Consider the following 26,317-nt stretch of genomic DNA (forward strand, 5'->3'; position numbering starts at 1 on the left):
CTGTAGCAATCTGGCTCAAATTAAGATCCTACTGTAGTGTAGTTCACACATACATGTCGACAAATACACATTCAAACATCAACATATGTATGTTAACAACCACACACACCATACCGTGACAGTTTAGTCAGTGCAGTTTTCTGAAATCTGGCAGATGATGAGGGTGAGCCAGTGAAGGAAGGAGAGGAGAGAGAGGAGAGACAATAAACCCATCAAAGATATTACTAAACCAAAGGACATTTACAGAGAGGCATTATGAAGCTGTAACTCAGCTGATGTGCAGTGGATCAAATTCATAAAATCCCAAACTCTGATCATTAGCAATATAAAAAATTTGTTTTAACATAAAACCATCCTTGAGATTAATATGAAGGGGGAGACAGAGTGAGACAGCTTGTCTCCAGCTAGGGTCCATTTCCAAACCAACACAGAGAGGGCTGGTAACTCTTCTTTATAGGAAATGAAGAGGAACATGTCGGATCAATGGAAAGGAGGATTTATCAACCCCAGAGTGATCTCTCATAGGTCACGGTGTCAGGCAATCTGCCATGATGAATGGCTAATAAAACTAGAAAGTCTCTCAGGGAAACAAATTAAAAACCATTTGTTCAGGAAGAGAACAATGACATTGTTAGAGACATTTTTCAAGATTCTATCTGCCCATTCCAATGTACAGTATGGCCTTTCCATCATGAATGTCTTTATCTACAGACCACACCATGAAGTATTATCTTTATACAGCATTTACAGTACATTTACACTGAGTGTACAAAACATAAGGACTCCCTGCTATTTCCATTACATAGACTGACCAGGTGAATCCAGGTGAAAGCTATGATCCCTTATTGATGTCACTTGTTAAATCCACTTCAATCAGTGTAGATGAAGGGATCAGACAGGTTAAAGAAGGATTTTTAAGCCTTGACACAATTGAGACATGGATTGTGTATGTGTGCCATTCAGAGGGTGAATGGACAAGACAAAAGATTTAAGTGCCTTTGAAACAGGTATGGTAGTAGGTGCCAGGCACACCGGGTTGAGTGTGTCAAGAATTATAACGCTGCTGGGTTTTTCACGCTCAACAGTTTCCCGTGTGTATCAAGAATGGTCCACCGCTCAAAGGACATCTAGTCAACGTGACACAACTGTGGGAAGCATTGGTGTCAACATGGGCCAGCATCCCTGTGGAATGCTTTCGACACCTTTTAGCATCCATGTTTTGACGAATTGAGGCTGTTCTGAGGGCAAAAGGGGGTGCAACTCAATATCAGGAAGGTGTTCTTAATGTTCTGTACTCTCAGTGTATACAAAGTCTATAAAGTTGTATCAATATTTCAGTTTTCTCTGCATAATTTGGCTCTTAGTGAGAGCAGTCCCCCTCTCCTCTCTCCATAAACCTTTATCTGTGAGATATATGATGCAGAAGAATAACACTCAACTGAGTTGACTTTATATGCCTCAATACTGCTGTAATAATAGCAGGTTATATGGAGGAACATCAGACATATGGAGAGCGACAACGTGAAATTATGAGAAGAGATGAGAGGTCTTTTTAGTGTGGGGAAAGATAAACCTGGAGTGCCTCCAGCGACACAGCCATACCCAGGCCATGGACCAGCATCAATGGGATGGGATGCAGTTAATAGTGGTGCCCTCGACTAAATCGGAACAAAGGAACCGATTGAGTCAGTTCCCAGTTTTCAGCTTCCAAATAATTTCCAACCAAAAACACATCATAATCTCTGCATGTTACAACTTTGTCCCTTAACCATGGCAATAGCATCTGGTCTCTGCAGCCTCTGTGCTATAATGTTTTATTACAGCCAAAGAACAAATCTACAGTGGCGAATTACAAAAGGGGATAACAAATTATACTTCCCCGCTTCCCCAGGCTCTTTGTGAGCTTATTTGTTTGTCCTGCTGATAGTGGAAGGGTGATATATATAATATACTGAAGGACTTGGTTTCTCGGATAGTAATTATTCTAGTGGTGAAATTAGTAAAGATACCTGTAAAGAAGACTGGGGTAACAAATAACTGTGCCTCAGTATGTTCAGTGCTGTGCTGCTAATGCTATCATTAGTGTAACCCGGTGCTTGACTGTTTCTGCGTTCAACACCACAAACAAGTCAAGACCTGTATGTACTGTAAGCCCTTTAAAGTCCTCCACCCCTTCTCCGGCATTTCCCGTAAACAGAGAAGTGGACGCTCAAAGGCAGGACACTTCCTCCCCAGGGATGACCTGACAATGACCTCACAGGCCCCACACCCAGGCCTTCCTGTAGCCAACACCTAGCCTATGGGCAGGGCTCCTGACCACTGCTGACCAACCTCTAGCCAACACCTACAGGCAGAGCCCCTGACCACTGTTGACCAACCTCAAGTTTCAAATTCAAGTTATATTAGTGGTATGTACGGGATACACATGGTATACACCGTCCAAAGAAATGCTTACTTGCTGGTTCCTTCTCGATGAATGCAACAATAAGAAATAATAAAAGATAAGAATACGAACATACAGTAAATGGCTCAGTAGAATATAATAAACATTTTAGCATACGTATAATATAGGAACATTTACACATGTTTTGGGTAAGGAGAAATTGGGGGGGAAAGTGTTTCAATTGTGCAGTATTTAGCAATCATAATAAGATTCTGGTAGCAGCAGTTGTGATGTGTATGTAGCATGAATGTGTGTGTGTGTGTGTGTGTGTGTGTGTGTGTGTGTGTGTGTGTGTGTGTGTGTGTGTGTGTGTGAGTGAAGGAGTGAAGGAGTGAAGGAGTGAGTGAGTGAGTGAGTGAGTGAGTGAGTGAGTGAGTGAGTGAGAGAGTGAGTGAAGGAGTGAGTGAGTGAAGGAGTGAGTGAGTGAGTGAGTGAGTGAGTGAGTGAGTGAGTGAGTGAGTACATGTGTGGTCAGCCCAGTTCAAGTGTTCAGCAGTCTGATGGCTTGTAGATAGAAAGTGTCTCAGAGCCTGTTGGTATCAGACCTCATGCTCTGATATCATCAGCCCGATGGTAAGGGAGTGAACAGCTCCTGGCTGGGGTGTGTGGTGTACTTGACGATGCTGTGGGCCTTCCTCAGGCACTGTTTGGAGTAGATGTCCTGGATGGGTGGGAGCACGGTCCATGTACTGGGCTGTCTTCAACACTCGCTAGAGGCCCTTGCTGTCGTGGACGGAGCAATTCCTGTACCAGGCCATGATGCAACTGGTCAGGAGGACGCTCTCAATGGTGCAGCAGTAGTATTTGAGGAGGAATTCTTCAGCCACCTTAGGAAGTAAAGATGCTGTTGCACCCTCTTGACAAGAGTGGTGGTGTTGTTGGTCCATGTCAAGTCCTCGGGGAACAGAACAGAAAACTGTAAAATAACAAATTATTTGAGGAACAGAACCCGAACCAAAAATTGAAATATTATGTACTGTTTCGGGAACCAATTTTTTTTTTTAAAGCATGGGAACCGATTATTAACGTACTTTCACGTTCCAGGCATTTTTTTGTAGTCCCACAAAAAAAAAAAATGTTTATCCAAACCTGTGTAGAACATTATTTTGCTGGTCGGAACAGTGGAATGCAATGGAAAAAAATGATGGTTCTGTTCAGAACGAAACGATAGGGCTGGACGCCGAGAAACTTAAAACTGCTCTACTGCAGTCCTGTTGATGTGGATTGGGGCATGTTCCCTCCTCTGCTTTCTGAAATCAACCATCAACTCCTTTGTTTTCCTGACGTTGAGGGAGAGATGGTTGACCTGGCACCACAATGCCAGTTCACTTACCTCCTCCCTACAAGCTGACTCATTGTTGTTGATTATCAGGCCTACAACCGTGGTGTTGTCAGCAAACCTGATGGAGTTGGTGTCGTGCAAAGTCACGCAGTCGTGGGTGAACATGGAGTACAGCAGAGGGCTGAGGACACATCACTGGGTGCCCCTGTGTTAAGAATCAGTGTGAAGGAGGTGTTGATGAAAATCTTCACAGCCGGTGGACTACCCGTCAAGAAGTCCGGGATCGAGGGTGCCCAGACCCAGGGTGGTGTCCAGATAGTCTGTAGTCCTTGCCAAATGCGTCGCGAGTCTGAGTTGTCGAACATCAATTTAAGTTTGAGTCTGTATTGTCTTTAGCCAACACCTACAGGCAGATCCCCTGACCACTGCTCACCAGCCTTCAGCTACAACATACAGTGTAATTCTCCTGACCATGACAAACTGATTAATAGCCAAAAGACTGCTATAGAAAGTAAAGACAGTCAATACGTGCAGTCTAAAACCATATCAGTTCATATGTGAGAGTAGAAAACAGTAAGACCCTATGTGTTTGGTACAGGCAGTGGATCTCTGACCCTTTATTTGCAAACAATTTCATTAGAAATTCCATAAAAGCACACAACAAATGTGTAGGTATTAAAATCTCTGTGTTGAGGTAACAAGTGTTGTGAGTGTTATATCTGAGTGTTGATTCTAGCGGGGTTAACACCAGTGGGATTGAAATTGACGCCACCTGAGGTGAATAAATGAAGTGTTAACCAGTTGTTACTCGACTGTGTTGAGTTAATTTCCGCTAGCTCTCTCAGAGTGAAAAAGACATGGGAGGGGCCATAGTATCATATTTCCCAGCATGATTTGTTGCAGGTTGCTTTTTAGAAATGGCTTGTTTTAATATCTATGGTTCTGCATGCACATTGATTGAGTAATTTATCTTATACTACACAAAGATAAATAACATTTTCCCGTTATTGAGATGGTTGTACCAGTTTAGACGGTTTAAGTAGTCTCATTTATCATTCTTCCCTACCTTGGCAGTCATTCTAACTGCAGTGATAAAAAGTTTCAATTGTTGGATATTCTAATACTGGCTGGATTCGAATAGGAATTATACAATTTACAAGCCATCATAATATGGCTTGCAAACCAGGAGTTTCAGACCACTGTGTTAAGGTAAAATAAGGCTGTCAAAGTATTTTAACAATAATGTCTCTGTCACTAGCAAACACAGTCATGGGTGGTACTGTTACTTCTAAAATTCATTCAAAAGGCACCCTTGGAAATAAATATGAAAATAATGCTTTAATCCCTACAGCAGGATTCCCCAACTGGTGAACCCATGGGTCATTTTATTTGCCTCCCCCCCCCCCCCCCCAAGTTTTCTGGGATTAAAAAAATATATATATATATTTATATATACTGTATATATATATATACACACAGTGCCTTTGGAAAGTACTCAGACCCCTTGACTTTTTCCACATTTTGTTACGTTACAGCCTTATTCTAAGATTTATGAAATTGTTTTTCCCTCATCAATCTACACCCAATACCCCATAATGACAAAGCAAAAACAGGATTTTATCAATTATACATTTTATAGAAATGTATTACAAATAAAAAATGGAAATATCACATTTACATAATTTAAATATTTACGTATTCACACGTGCTTCAACAAAGTACTGAGTAAATACATTTGGCAGCGATTACAGCATCGCGTCTTCTTGGGTATGATGCTACAAGCTTGGCACACCAGTATTTGGGGAGTTTCTCCCATTCCTCTCTGCAGATCCTCTCAAGCTCTGTCATGTTGGATGGGGAGCGTTGCTGCACAGCTATTTTCAGGTTTCTACAGAGCTGTTCGATCGGGTTCAAGTCCGGGCTCTTGCTGGGCCACTCAAGGACATTCAGAGACTTGCCCCAAAGCCACTCCTGCATTGTCTTGGCTGTGTGCTTAGGATCGCTCTCTTGTTGGAAGGTGAACCTTCGCCCAGGTCTGAGGTCCTGAGCGCAATGGAGCAGGTTTTCATCAAGGATCTCTCTGTACTTTGCTCTGTTCTTCTTTGCCTCGATCCTGACTAGTCTCCCAGTCACTGCCGCTGAAAGAAATCCCCACAGCATGATGCTGCCACCACCATGTTTCACCGTAGGGATTGTGCCAGGTTTCCTCCAGACGTGATGCTTGGCATTCAGGCCAAAGAGTTCAATCTTGGATTCATCAGACCAGAGAATATTGTTTTTCATGGTCTGAGAGTCTTAAGGTGCCTTTTGGCAAACTCCAAGCTGGCTGTCATTTGCCTTTTACTGAGGAGTGGCTTCCGTCTGGCCAGTCAACCATAAAGAACTGATTGGTGGAGTGCTGCAGAGATGGTTGTCCTTCTGGAAGTTTCTCCCATCTCCACAGAGGAGCTCTGTCAGTGACCATCGGGTTCTTGGTCACCTCCCTGACCAAGGTCCTTCTCCCCCGATTGCTCAGTTTGGCTGGGCGACCAGCTGTAGGAAGAGTCTTGGTGGTTCCAAACTTCTTTCATTTAAGAATGATGGAGGCCACTGTGTTGTTGGGGACCTTCAATGCTGCAGAAATGTTTTGGTGCCCTTCCACAGAGCTGTGCCTCGACACAATCCTGTCTCTGAGTTCTACGGACAATTCCTTCGACCTCGTGGCTTTGTTTTTGCTCTGACATGGCCTGTCAACTGTGGGACCTTATATAGACAGGTGTGTGCCTTTCCAAATCATGTTCAATCAATTGAATTTACTCCAATCAAGTTGAAGAAACATCTCAATGATGATCAATGGAAACAGGGTGCACCTGAGCTCAATTTCGAGTCTCATAGCAAAGGGTCTGAATACTTATGTAAATAAGGTATTTCTGTTTTTTATGTTTAATACATTTGCTAAAATAAAAAAGCTACTGTTTTCGCCTTGTTATTATGGGGAATTGTGTGTAGATTGTTGAAGGGAAAAAAACAACTTCATCCATTTTAGAATAAGGCTGTCATGTAACAAAATGTGGAAAAAGTACTTTCCGAAGCACATTTTAAAAAACGTTTTTTTAAAAGAGGAAATCAACTCCAAGTGATTTTAATATAAGAAATCTGTTCCAAAGTATTCCCACGCATAAGAAAGGGGCACGAGGTGATCGTATACAAATGTAAGCAAGGTTTGAAATGATTATGTTTTAGTCAAACATTATATTCGGCTTCTTGCGGTCAATTTGCAGTCTACAAATTATTTGTCATTATGGTCCGGCCCCCCGACCATCCACTCAAGAAAAAAATCGGCCTGTGGCTGAATCTATTTGATGATCCCTGTCCTACAGTGTTAAAACAACACCCCAAAACGAGTTACTGTAAGACCACAGGTGTTAATTACCTAACACTATGAACAGCATCAGCTCTAAGAAAGTGTTAATTTAAGTCAGAATTTGCAACACCCATGGTGTTAGGGACTCAACACTCTTGGGGTGTTAGTTTATCAACACTGAAAGTGTTAGTTTAACACTATTTCGGTGGGTCATATTATACACACTAAGAAAGTGTTCAATTGAACAATGAGGGTGTTAAAAATGTAATCTAAAATTTGCAGTGCACCAATATGTCACCCTAATGCCGGGGTGTCAAACAAATTTTGCACCAGGGGCCGCATTCGGTCTTCAACGAGGTCCAGAGGGCCAAACTGATTTTTTGAATATTTCCTTGGCGTACAAATTTGCAAAAATAGTCCTCTATCCGTCATTTTTTACATTTTCTATGCTCCCTGACTGTCTAGCTTTCATTTGGGTAATTATTAGCGAGCTGGACACAGTCAAGAAACTGTGTGAATATAGGTCCATTATTATTTCTACACAGTTTCCATTTGGTTTTAGTAATTTTAAAGTATATTTAGGTTTTTACTCAAACCACCTGCAGGCCGGGTTGGACCCCCTTGAGGGCTGGATCGTATGTTTGACACCCCTGCGTTAATGTGAACTGAACATCTTTTGGATGCTTGTGATGCAACAACATGCAACAGCATCACCAATTCAGAGGATTCCCAGAGTCCTGTGTATCAAAACACCCTTGTGTTTAACTCCCATACACCTCCAGAATAGTAAACATGGCTACTATACTGCATTGCTGAGGGCAACACATCATAGCGCTAACGGAACACTGAGATTGCATCTCCCAATCTTCTCTCTGATTACCTGGCTGGAAGGTGGAGTGATGAGTCCAAAATGTTCTGAAAATTAATCATCCGGGGAGGTCTGTATAGGTAGCCATCCAAAGCAAACTATGACCTGCCAAAATTAATTGATATGTGCATTCCTCAATAATGAACTAACTCCTACTGTATGTGACTGAACATGTAAGCACAACTTCCAAGCAGTCTCCACCAGTCCTGCGGCCCCACGGTCTCCTTTATGTCATGTGCAATATGATGACTATCATGCTTAATGATGATTATAGTGTATGTGTGTGTGTGTGTGTGTGTGTGTGTGTGTGTGTGTGTGTGTGTGTGTGTGTGACTGACCACTGGCAGCAAGGGACCCTCCCTTAGAAACAGTTATAAATCCCTTATCCCTAGGCAGCAGTAAACACACAACGGGGACACAGTAATCAAAAAGACTAGTGCTCTGTATAAGAGGTGGCAGGGATTACTAATATTACAACCGGGAGCATCTATCTACTTCAGTCGTTCACTCTCATACAGTACACACATAACACACCACACATTAAAAAAAGTACACGCACGCACACACACATGAATGTTACAAGTGTGTTACCAGTGCAAACTATACACCTTGAGATCTAAGTTAGATGTAAAAGTTAACTCAAATTTACCCATACCTTTCAGGCTCTTGCTCAGGCGACTGAGCTTTTCTCTCAAACCCAGGGAAGCTACTCATATCCACGTAACCATCAGTGTCATTGGCAGAGGACAGCACCCGACTCGTTTGGTCAAAGAACTCTGCAAAGGTCCCAGGTCGTACAGGCCTCCGGGAAGGGATCTGGATGTTCTCATAGTCGGAGCTGAGGGTCTGGGCAGGGATATTCTCGTAGTCTGACATGTCAGTGTTGGGAAAGGAGATGGAGCGGGGCTTGGTCAGGGGGAGGGGGGTGTAGGGGGCGCGGGAGCGGTCCTCAAAGGACTCCACCCGGGCCACACTGCGGTTGAGGAAGGCCACGGAACCCCCTTTTCTCTTCCCATCCTTATAGAACAGGAAGGTGGAGGGGGAGTCCGGAGAGCGCTGAGGCTTACTGACCATCCGGGACTTGAGTTGCGGGGAGCTGCCTGTGCTGCGCCTGTCTAAATCAAGGACCCTGGCGGGGCCGTGGTGGCTGGACTCAGGGGAGGACCTGGAGGAGGACACACTGACGTCCACCAGCAGCTTGCTCTCCGTCTTCCTCCGGAACTTCAGCATCAGGAAACGCTTGAAGGAGGACTTCTTCTTCTTCTGCCTGTCTGGGGAGTCCCCCTCGATGAACAGGGATGGAGAGCTCTTGGTGATGGGCTTCTTGGTGATGTATGCTAGCTCAAAGGGAGGAGGGATGTCCACCATTGAAGTAGGGGTGGACAGGCCGCTGGAGGGCAGGGGACTTTGTTGGGAGAAGCTTCCAGAAGAGCCCATGACACAGGGCAGGGATAGGCTGTCCTCCCTCCTCTCCCCCGGGGAACCCTGGCCCTCCCTGTACACACACAGGGGCAGGTCCCGTCCCTCCATGGAGAAGGAGCGGGGGTACAGGAGAAAACGATGTTGTTTGGATGAGCTCTTGGCCCGGGTTGAGTTTAACATAGGACTGCTGCTCAGCGCGTGTCCGCTCCGGTCCAATTCCACCTCGCAGTAGTTCTGAAGGTGGAACTCAGAGCCCGCCTCCTCAGGAACCGTATCAGGCACGTAACCAGACACTTTCCCTGACAACGACCGGGACCTGGTCACAATGGATTTTCTGTCAAAAGGCAGGAAATTCTCCCCCTCTGAGTCCAGGCCTGCCTCTTCGTAGACATGCTCATCACTAAGGTTACCTTCTATGTCGGTTGTCTCATCCAGGTAGGGAATGATGAGGCCCTCAAGGTCCTCCTCATCCCTGAACACATCAGAGTCATCTGGGGAGAGTAGCTTGCTTTCAGAGAACGATGAGACCTGGGAGGTGTCCGTGTCCGCTGGCACTGAGATGGACACCAGCCTGAAGCGGGGCTGGTTGTTACTCTGGTTCAAGAAATCCTCCACCCTCTGGACTGCAGGCATCCTTCTCTGACATGAACCTGTCATGTTCTCCCTGCCGTCATCATTGTCATCATCGTCATCTCCTATCTCGACGTAGTCCTCAGAAGAGACACACTCAATATGCCCCATGTCCTCACACAGCGAGTCATCGTCACCTATGGCTGCATACTCACTGGGCTCCGTGGTCTCTATTGTGACCAGTGAAGATTCTTCCGGTGTGTTCTCACTCTCTGCTGATCTGTCACCTTTGCCCTCTGCAGGGCTCTGCTCTGGATCCACAATGTCCTCAGTTGAGATGTAGTAGGGTTCCAGGCTAGGGTCAACTGCTTCCTCCTCTGTGTTGAAAAGTTGTTTTGCTTTATGTTTGCTGTGTTGGCTCTCACCCTCTTCCATACTGTACTGAATAGTCATAGGCTCTTCATCAATTATGGAATATGGTTGATACCTTTGTGCTCTCTCCTCTGAGGGACCAATGACATCATATCCAAAGTCCTCCTGTAGGACATTGGTAGGACTACCAGGGTAAGTTGAGGATTCCTCTACTTCCCCTTCATCCTCCTCCTTGAAGGATGAATCCTCCTCTATGTTGTCTTCGACGAGGAGATCTATGGGTTCCTCAGAGAGAGATTCTGTTACTGTATCTGCTGTGGTATCAGCTGCTTCTTCTTCTGTTTCTTCTTCCTCTATTTGGTGCTCTTCCTCCTCATTCTCCTTTTTTTCTTTCCCAGGCCAGGTTTCACAGAAGTAGCATGCTGCCTCCTCCTCCTCAATGCTGGTGATAGAGACGCCATCTGTGTCGGCCAGCGCCTCGCCCGCGTAGCACCCCTCTGCGTCAATCTCATCAGTGATGTCCGTGTCGATTATCTCCACCGAGTCCACTGAGTAAATTGTGAATCCAGCATCACTGACCCCCAGTGTGTCCAGAGAATCCACCTCCTCTGCTTGAACACTGTCAGTTAACCTCCAGTCCTCCTCTTTCTCCTGTACCATCTCCTCCTCCTGTTCCATCTGCCCTTCATAACCATTCTCAGGATCGTTGACCCCTGAACTGAGAAAGTATGAGTCATACTGAGGTTCCACTGGCTCCTCCTCCTCTAGCCCCTTCCCTCCACTCAGACAGTCCTCTGGCTCGTTCTCCTGGTCCAGGTCCTCGTCTGAGGACAGCAGATCCCCGATGGTGCACCCCTCCTGGGCGTTGTTGCAGAGTAGGGAGTAGTCGCGCTCCTCAGGGTCATGTGGTACTGTGGGTTTGGGGGCGATGGGAGGTTTGGGGCCCCTGGAGCAGGGCCGGGACATGAGGGGGGAAGGAAGCTTGAAGGTGAGGTGACTCACAAGTTTTGGTTTAGGAGCAAGAGGAGGCTTCTTAAAATCTGAAAACAAAACAAAAGACATCATGAGCTACTACTAGATATAGCCAAACGAGATAATGGATTATTCAAAACGTACAGAGGGGGAAAATCGTGAGGTTAGCGGTCAGCACAAAAAACAAATGTTAAACTCAAATATATTGATGAATTAAAAAACATTCTTTATGGAAATTTTGTTTTAAATTATATGTATTAATGATATTATGAATAGAAATGGAGGAGATATGTCACATATGCAGTTAGCGAAAATATATGGGAATATCTGCTCAATCCAAATTTACAACCAATTGATTGCAGCACAACCACAAAAATGGAGGAGGCAAGTAGATAAGGGAGAAGGTAGGGAACTTGTCTCCCTGCCATATATTACAGATACAAATTGGCTGAAAGGAACTGCATAAATAGAAAAACATACCAGTTTCATCTGAGGACAAAAATGTTGACAGCTGTGCCATACAGGTTGCAAAATAAATGGAAGATTTTTGATGTACCAATTCCATGGCACATGGTTTTGAACCGGTACAAAAAACGACCCTTGATTCAACAATTACAGTTTTTCAATTTAAATTATTATATAAAAATCTTGCCACCAACAGAATGCTATATTCAGTTGAAGTCGGAAGTTTACATACACTTAGGTTGGAGTCATTGTTTTTCAACCACTCAACACATTTCTTGTTAACAACCTATAGTTTTGGCAAGTCGGTTAGTATATCAATTTGTGCCGGACACTAGTCATTTTCCAACAATTGTTTACAGACAGATTATTTCACTTATAATTCACTGCATCACAATTCCAGCGGTGTCAGAAGTTTACATACACTAAGTTGACTGTGCTTTTAAACAGCTTGGCAAATTTCAGAAAAAGATTTCCTGGCTTTAAAGGCTTTTGATGGGCTAATTTGTAACAGCGGTCCTCCTCCTCTTCAACCGAAAAGGAGGAGTAGTGAGGGAACCAAAATGCAGCGGAGTTTGAAGACATGATTTATTAAAGAAAAACACGAAAACACGAACTTGACTAAACTAACAAAATAACAAACGGTGTAGACAGATCTGGACGACGGACTCACATAACACACGAGAACGCACGAACAGGGAAAAAAGCCTACACATAAAAATGACGATGAACAAAACAAACCGAACAGTCCCGTATGGTGCGACAAACACAGACACAGGAGACAACCACCCACAACGAACACTGTGAGACAACCTACCTAAATATGACTCTTAATTAGAGGAACGCCAAACACCTGCCTCTAATTAAGAGCCATACCAGGCAACCCATAAACCAACATAGAAACAGAAAACATAGAATGCCCACCCAAACTCACGTCCTGACCAACTAACACATACAACAAACTAACAGAAATAGGTCAGGAACGTGACATAACCCCCCCCATAAGGTGCGAACTCCGGGCGCACCAGCACAAAGTCTAGGGGAGGGTCTGGGTGGGCATCTGACCACGGTGGTGGCTCAGGCTCCGGGCGAGGTCCCCACCCCACCATAGTCAATCCCAGCTTCCATTTCCCCCTATGAATGCCCACCCTCATCTTACCCCCACTAAATCCTTTTGGTAACATCGACACCAGGGGCAGCACCGGGACAGAGGGATAGCTCAGGACAGAGGGATAGCTCAGGACAGAGGGATAGCTCAGGACAGAGGGATAGCTCAGGACAGAGGGATAGCTCAGGATAGTAAGGTAACTCAGGATAGAGAGGTAGCTCAGGATAGAGGGGCAACTCCGGACTGAAAGGCAGCTCCGGACAGAGAGACAGCTCTGGACTGAGGGGCAGTTCTGAATAAATAGCCGCTCTGGGCTAAGGGACAGCTCATGACTGGCTGACGGCTCTGGACGCTCATGGCTGGCTGACGGCTCTGGACGCTCATGGCTGGCTGACGGCTCTGGACGCTCATGGCTGGCTGACGGCTCTGGACGCTCATGGCTGGCTGACGGCTCTGGACGCTCATGGCTGGCTGACGGCTCTGGACGCTCATGGCTCATTGACGGCTCTGGCAGATCCTGTCTGGTTGGCGGCTCTGGCAGATCCTGTCTGGTTGGCGGCTCTGGTAGATCCTGACTGACGACTGGCTCTAGCGGCTCCTGACTGACTATCGGCTCTGACGGCTCGGGACAGACGGATGGCTCGGGACAGACGGATGGCTCACACGGCGCTGGGGAGACGGATGGCTCAGACGGCGCTGGGGAGACGGATGGCTCAGACGGCGCTGGGGAGACGGATGGCTCAGACGGCGCTGGGGAGACGGATGGCTCAGATGGCGCTGGGGAGACGGATGGCTGAGATGGCGCTGCGGAGACGGATGGCTCAGACTGCTCCTGTCTGGCGGAAGGCTCTGGCTGCTCCTGTCTGGCGGAAGGCTCTGTAGGCTCATGGCAGACGGGCAGCTTTGCAGGCTCATGGCAGACAGGCAGTTCATGCGCCGTTGGGCAGACGGCAGACTCTGGCCGGCTGAGACGCACTGTAGGCTTGGTGCGTGGTGCCGGAACTGGAGGCACCTGACTGAGGACACGCACTTCAAGCCTAGTGCGGGGAGCAGGGACAGGGCACACTGACCTCTCGAAGCGCACTATATGCCTGGTGCGTGGTACCGGACTGAGGGAACGCACCTCAGGACGAGTACGGGGAGAAACAACAGTGTGCACAGGACTTAGGAGACGCACAGGTGGCTTAGTGCGCGGTGCCGGAACTGGAGGCACTGGGCTGGAGACACGCACCATAGGGAGAGTGCGTGGAGGAGGAACAGGGCTCTGAAAACGCACTGGAAGCCTGGTGCGTAGTGTAGGCACTGGTGGTACTGGGCTGGGGCGGGGAGGTAGTGCCGGAAATACCGGACCGTGAAGGCGTACTGGCTCCCTTGAGCACCGAGCCTGCCCAACCTTACCTGGTTGAATGCTCCCCGTCGCCCGACCAGTGCAGGGAGGTGGAATAACCCGCACCGGGCTATGTAGGCGAACCGGGGACACCATGCGTAAGGCTGGTGCCATGTAAGCCGGCCCGAGGAGACGCACTGGAGACCAGACGCGTTGAGCCGGCCTCATGACACCTGGCTCAATGCCCAATCTAGCCCTACCAGTGCGGGGAGGTGGAATAACCCGCACTGGGCTATGCACTCGTACAGGAGACACCGTGCGCTCTACTGCGTAACACGGCGCCTGCCCGTACTCCCGCTCTCCACGGTAAGCCTGGGAAGTGGGCGCAGGTCTCCTACCTGCCCTCGGCCCACTACCTCTTAGCCCCCCCCCCCCCCCCCCCCCCCCCCAAGAAATTTTTGGGTGGTACTCACGGGCTTTTCGGGCTTCCGTGCAAGACGCGTCCCCTCATAACACCGGTTTTCTTCTCCGGTTGCCTCTGCTCTCCTCAGTGCCTCCAGCTGTTCCCATGGGAGGCGATCCCTTCCAGCCAGGATCTCCTCCCATGTGTAGCAACCTTTCCCGTCCAATACATCGTCCCAAGTCCATTCCTCCTTCTTTTTCTGTCCCTTACTTCGTTTACACCGCTGCTTGGTTCTGGAGATTTGGTGGGTGGTTCTGTAACGGCGGTCCTCCTCCTCTTCAACCGAAAAGGAGGAGTAGTGAGGGAACCAAAATGCAGCGGAGTTTGAAGACATGATTTATTAAAGAAAAACACGAAAACACGAACTTGACTAAACTAACAAAATAACAAACGGTGTAGACAGATCTGGACGACGGACTCACATAACACACGAGAACGCACGAACAGGGAAAAAAGCCTACACATAAAAATGACGATGAACAAAACAAACCGAACAGTCCCGTATGGTGCGACAAACACAGACACAGGAGACAACCACCCACAACGAACACTGTGAGACAACCTACCTAAATATGACTCTTAATTAGAGGAACGCCAAACACCTGCCTCTAATTAAGAGCCATACCAGGCAACCCATAAACCAACATAGAAACAGAAAACATAGAATGCCCACCCAAACTCACGTCCTGACCAACTAACACATACAACAAACTAACAGAAATAGGTCAGGAACGTGACATAATTGACATATTTTGAGTCAATTGGAGGTGTACCTGTGGATGTATTTCAAGGCCTACCTTCAAACTCAGTGCCTCTTTGCTTGACATCATGGGAAAATCAAAAGAAATCAGCCAAGACCTCAGAAAAAAATTGTAGACCTCCACAAGTCCGATTCATCCTTGGGAGCAATTTCCAAATGCCTGAAGGTACCACGTTCATCTGTACAAACAATAATACGCAAGTATAAACACCGTGGGAACACGCAACCGTCATACCGCTCAGGAAGGAGACGCGTCTGTCTCCTAGAGATGAACGTACTTTGGTGCGAAAAGTGCAAGTCAATCCCAGAACAACATCAAAGGACCTTGTGAAGATGCTGGAGGAAACAGGTACAAAAGTATCTATATCCACAGTAAAACTAGTCCTATATCGACATAACCTGAAAGGCCGCTCAGCAAGGAAGAAGTCACTGCAGGTACACCAGGTACCAGGTACACCTCCACCCCCAGGTACACCTCCAATTGACTTAAATTATGTCAATTAGCCTATCAGAAGCTTCCAAAGCCATGACATAATTTTCTGGAATTTTCCAAGCTGTTTAAAGGCACAGTCAACTTAGTCTATGTAAACTTCTGACACACTGGAATTGTGATACAGTGAATTATAAGTGAAATAATCTGTCTGTAAACAATTGTTGGAAAAATGACTTGTGTCATGCATCAAGTAGATGTCCTAACCGACTTGCCAAAACTATAGGTTGTTAACAATAAATGTGTGGAGTGGTGGAAAAACGAGTTTTAATGACTCCAACCTAAGTGTATGTAAACTTCCGACTTCAACTGTATATTTCAAAGCGCACAATACACACAATGCTCCATAAAGATCAACTGTAGGTATAAAAAGTTTGTGCATGAAATAACATATGCGCAGAACATAATCCGGATCCGTAACTTTGAGAAAGAAGTTTCCAGAGGGGCTTCAAATGGGGGTTCCCTAAAGTCTACTGATTACAATGATACTTAATATGCCATTCTGTATTTTGTCAATTTCAAGCAATGTGACAAGAAACCTTACTTAATTCCATGTACTTAGAATGTTGAAAATGGAACCATGGACATGAATCCATTCCAATAGAACTCTACCATTTTGAATAGGATGTATAGGACGTAATACTTAGGATACGATTACTTATTATGCAAGCACTGTTTTAGTACGTGCTATCATTCTAATCCACAGATATCATACAATATTTTGAAAGAATTAGGAGCATGCTGAAATGTTATCCTCTCAACAGAGGGATCAAAATATCAACAACAATCTGTGATTTGGACAGCATTTTTAAACATTAAAAAACATACATGATCCATTTGATTGTGTTTTCCACACTACCTGGAACATTTTAAGCCATCATTAGGCTTAATATATCATTTACTAATGAAGTTATGGCCAATTCAAATTACAGAACAGTAATTTGAGGGCACATTTCTACCACATTTTTGCAAAAGATTTAAGGACAGATATACAGTATATGGCATAGTTGGGTTATTTTAGTGTGCTCTCCTCACCACTTAAAACATTTAAAGATATCATTGGGCTGTATGTACCAGTTATTTATTTACATTTACATTTACATTACATTTTAGTCATTTAGCAGACGCTCTTATCCAGAGCGACTTACAGTAGAGTGCATACATTTTTATTACATTGTTATTATTACATTGTTACATACTGAGACAAGGATATCCCTACCGGCCAAACCCTCCCTAACCCGGACGACGCTATGCCAATTGTGCGTCGCCCCACGGACCTCCCGGTTGCGGCCGGCTGCGACAGAGCCTGGGCGCGAACCCAGCCCAGCCTGGGCGCGAACCCAGAGACTCTGGTGGCGCAGCTAGCACTGCGGTGCAGTGCCCTAGACCACTGCGCCACCCGGGAGGCCCATTTATGGCAATATGGCAATGTGAATAATGTCCAATTAGAACCAATGCAGCTGGTTGGCGGTCATTTTGGAAAATTGGTCCTTTAGAGTATAATAGGTTAAATCTGCATTGGCACAGAAGGCTGCTGAGGGGAGGATGGCTCATAGAAATGTCTGGAACGGAGCAAATGGAATGGCATCAAACACATGGAAACTGTTGCCTACATGTAGCCGCGGAACTAAATATCCCAATCCTTTGCATGGTAACATTAATTTGCACCAAATATTTAGTGTTAAATCAAATAATGACCCAACACATGGTTTTAATTTCAAATATCAAAGATACACCTTGAATTGTTGCATTTTTACTTACTGTTATATTAATTCTAAGTTGAGTGCATGCTCATAGATTTATATTTGCAACTTTATTAACCATCTGTTTTAAAATGTTTACAATTTCAGCTCTTTTCTGGTGCCTTGTCTACAGCTTGGTGGCCAGGTGTGCTTGTTAGAGGGCGTGCTGCTAATTGGCACATTCAATTATCCTGACATGGAAGGGTGTGTCGGGGAGATTCCACCTGCATCCAGCATAGGGAAAACGGATTTCCCCAGTTTAAAATATGCTAGAATTTTCTACTTAAAATTGATATACTGTATTTACAACTAATCATGTTCATGGTTAAAATCATGTTATACTAAAAATGTAAGGAATAGATCCTTAATCATTTACGTGTATCATTGTAGCCTACCTGCCTGAGACATTTGGAACTGGCCATTCACTTTATATTCTATGTGCTAACCTTATGGCTTCAGTTAACCCTGAGAGTTGCGCCTGTTCAGCGATGTAGACCGCAGTTATACATTTAGCTATGTTTGAGGTGTTAGAACAGTTTTACATTTATATTTTACATACCTTAAAGTACTCTTTTTATGCATTATGGTTTTTGAATTCTCTTACTTTGTAAACAACTTCAAGTTTGGGAAAATAAAACCCCTAATATTTTCACCTCTACATAGTTGTCTTTCGTTGCCTCCTTGTTCATCCCCTTCATATGGCGGCAGAGGTGGAATGGCCAGTAGAGGGCACTGAGTAGAGGTTGAAGGACGTTTTTTCTCTTAACCAAAAACCAGATGGCACCAACAAAGGACAAGCCAGGGTGAGGAGCACTGAATATCCAGGAGAAGACTGCTGCAGGACCGTTTATAAAAGCAATAAGGCACCTCAGGGCTTGGTGGTATATGGCCATTATACAACGGCTAAGGGCTAAATCCAGGCACTCCGCGTTGCGCGTAAGAACAGCCTTTAGCCATGGTATATTGGCCATATACCACACCTCTGGCCTTATTGCTTAATTGTACAACAGCTGATGAAACTAACACTGTAAAAGTGTGAAAAAATGTGATCAGTGTTATTTCCTGATAGTTGCTGGTTGAAAATACAATCTAGCATTATAATGTACCAGAGACCACCAAAATAGAGCATGTTCGACAAAACAAAAATCTTACCACCCCACACTGGCTTCCCAGACGCAAATCTACTTTTGTAGGATAGCCAGAGGCAAAGTCATTATCTGCCAGATGATTGGCTGAGCCTTCTTGGGTGTGTGACATCACTCCGAGCTCTTACCAAAACACAAAAGACATTGCGGACAATTTATCTCCCCTCGAATCTAAAACCAGTAGTAACCAACAGCTTTAAGGGCAGTTATCTTAAAATGAAAATACATATCTAATATTCCCGCATGCCAATAGCATTGTCGCAATGGAGGGCTTGCTAGCTAGCTACAGGGTTTGAGTTACCTCAGCCGTTTTCTTATGAAACAGTTCAGCTATTGACGCTGGCTAGCTAACCTTAGCTAGACTGCGTCTAGACTTGGGATCTCTGTCACGACTTCCACCGAAGTTGGTGCCTCTCCTTGTTCGTTCGGCGCTCGTCGTCACCGGCTTTCTAGCTGCCACCGATCCATGTTTCTGTTTTCCATTTGTTATGTCTTGAGTGTACACACCTGGTTCCCATTAAGTTATTATTATTTCCCTATTTAACCCTCTGGTTCCCATTATGTTTTGTGTGTGATTGTTCATGGTTTGTGTTAGGATTTTGTGTTAGGATTTGTGATCCCTGCGTGGATTTATTTTCCTGATTATTTTCCCGAGTAAAGTTCGTTATTTTACTCAGTTCTCTGTCCTGCGCCTGATTCCGTTCTCACCTCTGCACAACTAACACCTGACAGAATCCCGCACCATTTTAATGGAGTCAGCAGGTGCACCCAGTCCTCCGGTACCAGTAGAGGAACGTGTCCAGCAGCATGCGACGATGCTCCAACATCTTGGCACAGCCATGGATTGCGTGCTGCTCACCATGGAGCGATGGGAAAAAGGGGGTTTTCCCATGACCCCATCAACTTCACTCCAAACAACACCACAACCCACACCGCAGTCCACCCCTCCTTCACCTGGACCCAGTGGGATTCGTCTCTTGCTCCCGAGCGCATATGATGGGACGGCTGCCGGGTGCCAGGGGTTCCTGCTCCAGTTGGAGCTCTACCTGGTGACCATCCACCCGACTCCCTCGGGATACGAGAGTGTGTCCGCCCTCATCTCCTGTCTGTCGACCCTGGCTGCCAACGCGGGATGGAATGAGAGGGCCCTGATCGACCATTACCGTTGTAGTCTACGTGAGGACGTTCGTCGGGAGCTGGCCTGCAGGGACACCACCCTTACCCTCGACCAGCTGGTGGATTTATCCATCCGGCTGGATAACCTGTTGGCCACCCGTGGACGTCCAGATCGGGGTCCGTCCATTCCATCTCCCAGCACCTCCGATCCTACACCTATGGAGCTCGGAGGTGCTGCTCTAAGGGTGACCGGAGGGGGCGCTGTTTCTTGCACTACCTGTGGCCGCAGAGGACACACTGCTGGTCGGTGCTGGAAAGGTCCCCCAGGAAGTCGAGGCAGCAGGCAGGGCACTGGTGGATCATCCCAGGTGAGTATGCACCCAACTCACCCAGAGCTTCCTGTTGCGCACATGTGTATATCTATAGAGTTTTCCCCGCATTCCCAGCATAAGGTGCTACTAGATTCTGGCGCAGCTGGGAATTTTATTGACCGTTCGTTTGCTCTTAGTTTAGGGATCCCTATTGTCCCTGTTGATGTTCCCTTCACTGTACATTCCTTAGATAGTCGTCCTTTAGGGTCGGGCCTGATTAGGGAGTTCACAGCTTCATTATGTATGATAACGCAGGAGGGTCATGAGGAGAGAATCAGTCTCTTCCTGATCGATTCTCCTGCGTTTCCTGTGGTGTTGGGGCTTCCCTGGTTGGTTTATCATGACCCCACTATTTCGTGGCAACAGAGGGCTCTCAAGGGATGGTCACGTCAGTTTTCAGGGAGGTGTATAGGTGTTTCCATAGGGGAAACTACGGGGGAGAGTCCAAACCAGGTCTCCACCATGCACATCCCCCCCTGAATATGCTCTCGCCTTCTGTAAAAAGAAGGCGACTCAACTACCACCCCATCGACCGGGGGATTGTGCGATAAATCTCCTGGTAGACGCAGCACTTCCCAGGAGTCACGTGTATCCTCTGTCACAGGAGGAGACGGCGGCTATGGAAACATATGTCTCCGAATCCCTGGGGCAGGGATGCATTCGGCCTTCCACTTCACCTGCCTCCTCTAGGTTCTTTTTTGTGAAGAAGAAGGATGGAGGTTTACGCCCGTGCATTGACTATAGAGGTTTAAATCAGATCACGGTGAAGTATAGTTACCCTCTGCCTCTCATAGCCAGTGTGACCAAGTAATTACATGGGGCGCACTTCTTCACCAAATTGGATTTCAGGAGTGCTTACAATCTGGTGCGTATCCGGGAAGGGGATGAGTGGAAGACGGAATTTAGTACCACCTCTGGGCACTATGAGTACCTCGTAATGCCGTATGGGTTAATGAATGCTCCATTGGTCTTCCAATCCTTTGTAGACGAGATTTCAGGGACCTGCACGGGCAGGGTGTAGTGGTGTATATAGATGACATTCTAATATACTCCGCTACACGCGCCGAGTATGTGTCTCTGGTGCGCAAGGTGCTTGGTTTACTGTTTGAGCATGACCTGTACGTTAAGGCTGAAAAAGTCCGTCTCCTTCCTAGGGTACTGCCTGTCCGAGTCAGGGGTGGAGATGGAGAATGGCCGCATTTCAGCCGTGCGTAATTGGCCGACTCCAACCACGGTAAAGGAGGTGCAGCGGTTCTTAGGGTTTGCCAACTACTACCGGAGGTTTATCTGGGGCTTTGGTCAGGTAGCGGCTCCCATTACCTCTTTGCTGAAGGGGTGACAGGTGCGACTGCAGTGGTCAGCTGGGGCGGACAGGGCTTTTGGTTACCTGAAGGCTTTGTTTACCTCGGCTCCTGTGTTGGCTCATCCTGATCCATCTTTAGCGTTCCTAGTAGAGGTGGACGCGTCCGAGGCTGGGATAGGAGCTGTGCTGTCTCAGCGCTCGGGTACGCCACAAAAACCCTGCCCCTGTGCGTTCTTTTCGAAGAAGATCAGCCCGGCGGAGCGAAACTATGATGTGGGAGACCGGTAGCTGTTGGCTGTTGTCGGGGCTCTGAAAGCGTGGAGGCATTGACTGACCACCGCAATCTGGAGTACATCCGGGCGGCGAGGAGAATGAATCCTCGCTAGGCAAGGTGGGCCATGTTTTTCACCCGTTTTGTGTTCACTCTATCCTACAGACCAGGTTCCCAGAACACTAAGGCAGACGCACTGTCTCGGATGTATGACACAGAGGAGCGGTCCACGGATCCCACTCCCATACTTCCGGCTTCTTGCCTGGTGGCACCGGTGGTATGGGAGGTTGACACGGACATCGAGCGGGCGTTACGTGGGGAGCCCACTCCCACCCAGTGTCCAGTTGGACGTAAGAACGTTCCGTCTGATGTTCGTGATCGATTGATCTGTTGGGCTCATACGTTACCTTCCTCTGGTCATCCTGGCATCGGGCAAACAGTGCGCTATCTTAGTGGGAAGTACTGGTGGCCCACTTTAGCTAAGGACGTGAGGGTGTATGTTTCCTCCTGCTCGGTGTGCGCCCAGTGCAAGGCACCTAGACACTTACCCAGAGTGAAATTACAACCCCTACCCGTTCCACAACGACCGTGGTCACACCTATCGGTGGATTTCGTGACGGATCTCCCTCCATCACAAGGAAACACAACGATTCTGGTTGTTGTGGATCGGTTTTCTAAGTCCTGCCGTCTCATTCCTTTGCCCGGTCTCCCTACGGCCCTACAGACTACGGAGGTCCTGTTTACACACGTCTTCCGGCACTACGGGGTGCCTGAGGATATAGTGTCTGATCGGGGTCCCCAGTTCACATCAACGGTCTGGAGGGTGTTCATGGAACGTCTGGGGGTCTCGGTCAGCCTGACATCAGGGTTTCACCACGAAAGTAATGGGCAGGTGGAGAGAGTTAACCAGGATGTGGGTAGGTTTCTGCGGTCTTATTGCCAGGACCGGCCGGGGGAGTGGTCGGCTTTCATACCCTGGGCAGAGATGGCCCAAAACTCCCTACGCCACTCCTCCACTAACCTGTCTCCGTGTCAGTGTGTACTAGGTTATCAGCCGGTTCTGGCACCGTGGCATCAGAGCCAGATCGAGCCACCTGCGGTGGATGAATGGTTTCGGCGCTTGGAGGAAACCGGGGACGCTGCCCATGTACGCCTGCAACGGGCCATCAGGCGACAGAAGGCAAGAGCCGACCGCCACCGTAGTGAGGCCCTGGTGTATGCACCGGGAGACCGGATCTGGCTCTCAACCCGAAACCTGCCCCTTCGCCTGCCCTGCCGGAAGCTGGGTCTGCGGTTTGTGGGGCCATTTAAAGTCCTGAGGAGACTGAACGAGGTATGTTATAGGTTACAGCTTCCCCCTGATTATCGTATTAACCCCTCGTTCCATGTGTCTCTCCTCAGGCCGTTGGTGGCTGGTCCGCTGCAGCAGTCTGAGGTGCGGGAGGTTCCTCCGTCCCCTCTGGACATCGAGGGGGCCCCGGCGTATACTGTGCGAGCAATTATGGACTCAAGACGTCGGGCGAGGGGCCTTCAGTACCTCGTGGAGTGGGAGGGGTCTGGTCCGGAGGAGAGATGCTGGGTGCCGGTGGAGGACATACTGGTCCCTTCCTTACTGCAGGAATTTCACTGTCTCCACCCAGATCGCCCTGCGCCTCATCCTCCGGGTCGTCCCCGAGGCCGTTGTCGGCGCGCAGCTGGAGCGGCGCGTCATGGGGAGGGGGGGTACTGTCACGACTTCCGCCAAAGTTGGTGCCTCTCCTTGTTCGGGCAGCGTTCGGCGCTCGTCGTCACCGGCTTTCTAGCTGCCACCGATCCACGTTTTCTTTTTCCATTTGTTATGTCTTGATTGTACACACCTGGTTCCCATTACGTTATTATTATTTCCCTATTTAACCCTCTGGTGCTCATTATGTTTTGTGCGTGATAGTTCCTGGTTTTGTGTTAGTCTTTTGTGTTAGGGTTTGTTATCCCTGCGTGGATTTATTGGCTGATTATTTTTCAGAGTAAAGTATGTTATTTACTCAGTTCTGTGTCCTGCGCCTGATTCCTCACCTCTGCACAACTGACACTTGACACTCCTACGAATGTAAATTTCGCTTCCCAGACTGCTTCCAATCATTAAAATGTTCCTTACTTAAAGGTGCAATCTGCAGTTGCTACATCCATTTTTGGTTTTCTAAATGAATTAATAAATGCCTCATGAGCTAAGTTCAACAGTCGTACCCCATCAGAACCCAAAATATACGCTTGTTTTACTCCAATGTTTGTAACACAAAGTAAATGTAAACAAACACTGTATGGGCTCAAACCTAGTTAAAACTATCATTTTCATCTCATGTATGGTCAGCCCTTTCATCCATAGCTCAGTCTATGAATTTGAGAGTGGTTACATTTCTCCAGCCCCATCCCTCAGCATTTCACCGAAACAGGGGCAGAGCGGACCCTGCGTTATCATTTCAACTGTGGATTGTCCCTTTAAGGTATCTAGAATTAGTGTACCAAGTTTGATCATTTTATCATAAAATGCACGATTATTTCCACTATCCGCTGGACTAGGGCACCTGGGAGGCATATTGACAGTGGACACTTTGCTTAGAGGGACTCAAGTTAACACTAAAGGATTTCCCCAAGTCACGTTCTGCAATTCACTGGAGAGAAGCCCCTCTCATAGACTGTTTTTGCTCCTTTGAAGTTGTGAGTTTCAAGGGACAAAAAAACTAAAGACAAAATAAAACATGACAGCATAACTGGTCAAACAGGACACAGAAGGACATTACATAAGGGCATTACATATGATCCAGTGGAGGCTGCTGAGGGAAGGACGGCTCATAATGGCTGGAAAGAAGTAAATGGAATGGCATCAAACACATGGAAACCATGTGTTTGATGTATTTGAAACCATTCCACCAACTCCGCACCAGCCATTACCATGAGCCCGTCCTCCCCAATTCAGGTGTCACCAGCCTCCTGTGATAAGATCTCCTCAACATAACCTGAGGAAAACAGCACCCCTGGCTGTACCTTGGAGAACCAATCAGATTCTCAACAAAGCAGCAATGTGACAAGCATCATACAGGCTTACTCCTTGTATAATGTCCCCATAGTTAAAACAGAACAATGCCACTGACAAACTTGTCAAAAATCTATCATGCGCATTATCAAAATAATATCTGGTGTCTATAAATTCATAATCACTCATGTGTTTCGATATTAGATAAATCGGTTATTCTATATATTAAATATATTTTTACGCCACCAACAGTCCTTTCCCTTAACACTACATCATAGAATGCCTAACTACTCCACTGTAGTTGTTCACAGTTTCAGATATAGACTAAAGACCTAGTGACTCTTTTCACACGTGGAATTTCAATGATTGAAATAATAAGATTGGAATTGCATTACCAATTCTATATCTAAACAACAATTTGACCTCTATTTGGCTAGCCAACCACGCCTTTAGGCTATCCCAGTCTGTGGCATTATGATCCCAGGTCTTGTCAACTTCCACAAACTGTAGGTAGCACAAGTCTGTCCCCCTCCCTTCACACAGAGTCCCTTTCCCGTTTTGTTATGGGTAGGACACATTCTTACAGTCCCTTTTTGTCGGGATAAAACAACTTAGACAATGCAGCGTTTTATTATGAAATGAACAAATGTTGTCAAGACCTATGGCCTATTTGATTAGTAGGCTACATGTGTTCAAATCAAAGTGCTCTCATACCTGTATCCATTTTCAGGAACCATCCGCGCGAGCATCCGAACCATTTATCGTTCATTAATCCTTGTGAGAAAGCAACATCCCGTAGGCTATATTCCAAACCAAACGTATTCCGAGAAACAGAAAGGAAAGCTATTCAAAGACCAGAAAGGTAAAACAATAACCTCAGTTTTATGTCATTTTTATTGTGTCAAGTTACTTTCCAGCTGTAGCGGTCCTTGACTGGTGGCGCGTGCATATGTGGTGAGAGTCGCGACTGAACAGATGCAGGAGACTGGGAGCTGAGCGCAGGAGGTGTTTCCTGAGGAGGAACCCACTGGTCACAAACCGGTTGAATCAACGTTGTTTCAACGTAATTTGTCAACGTATTGTGACATGGAATCTACGTGGAAAATGCATTGGATTTTAATGGCAACTGTTGTTTTGAGGGTGAAATTTCATCATGGTAACCACATTTTAACATAGACTAACCTTGTATAAATTGTTGAATTTGTACCTTTAAAACAACATCAAATCTTCAACATTATATCCACAATCAGAAAAATAAACAATAAGTTGGGCAGCACCTCCGACTGGAGAATTTATCCATCTACAGCTCCACTTGGTCTCCCATCCAGGGTTTTAACCAAGCCCTGCTTAGCTATGATATTACCAATGTGATATCATAAAACTTATTGTTGAGAGTTATCCACCAGTCTTGGGGAGATAGTCAGCAGGTAGCTGACTAGTGGTGTATTCAGCAGCCTGATGGTCTGGGAGTAGAATC

At 46.6% G+C, this 26,317-nt stretch overlaps 1 protein-coding gene across 3 annotated transcripts in view; it reads right to left on the reverse strand.

The window, feature by feature from the left end:
* LOC129847799 (FYVE, RhoGEF and PH domain-containing protein 5-like) overlaps positions 1–25,800 on the reverse strand; it is a 139,688-nt gene extending 113,888 nt beyond the window's left edge. For all 3 annotated transcript variants that reach the window (XM_055915491.1, XM_055915499.1, XM_055915484.1), the window contains exons 1-2: positions 25,555–25,800; positions 8,592–11,340 (exon numbers count right to left, since the gene is read on the reverse strand). In XM_055915491.1, coding sequence (XP_055771466.1) covers positions 8,592–11,340; positions 25,555–25,609 — 2,804 coding nt within the window. In that variant the 5' untranslated portion in view covers positions 25,610–25,800. The remainder of the gene's footprint in view (positions 1–8,591; positions 11,341–25,554) is intronic.
* Positions 25,801–26,317: the final 517 nt, after the last annotated feature.

This window comes from Salvelinus fontinalis, chromosome 3 (assembly GCF_029448725.1).
Source record: "Salvelinus fontinalis isolate EN_2023a chromosome 3, ASM2944872v1, whole genome shotgun sequence".
Classification (NCBI taxonomy): Eukaryota; Metazoa; Chordata; class Actinopteri; order Salmoniformes; family Salmonidae; genus Salvelinus; species Salvelinus fontinalis.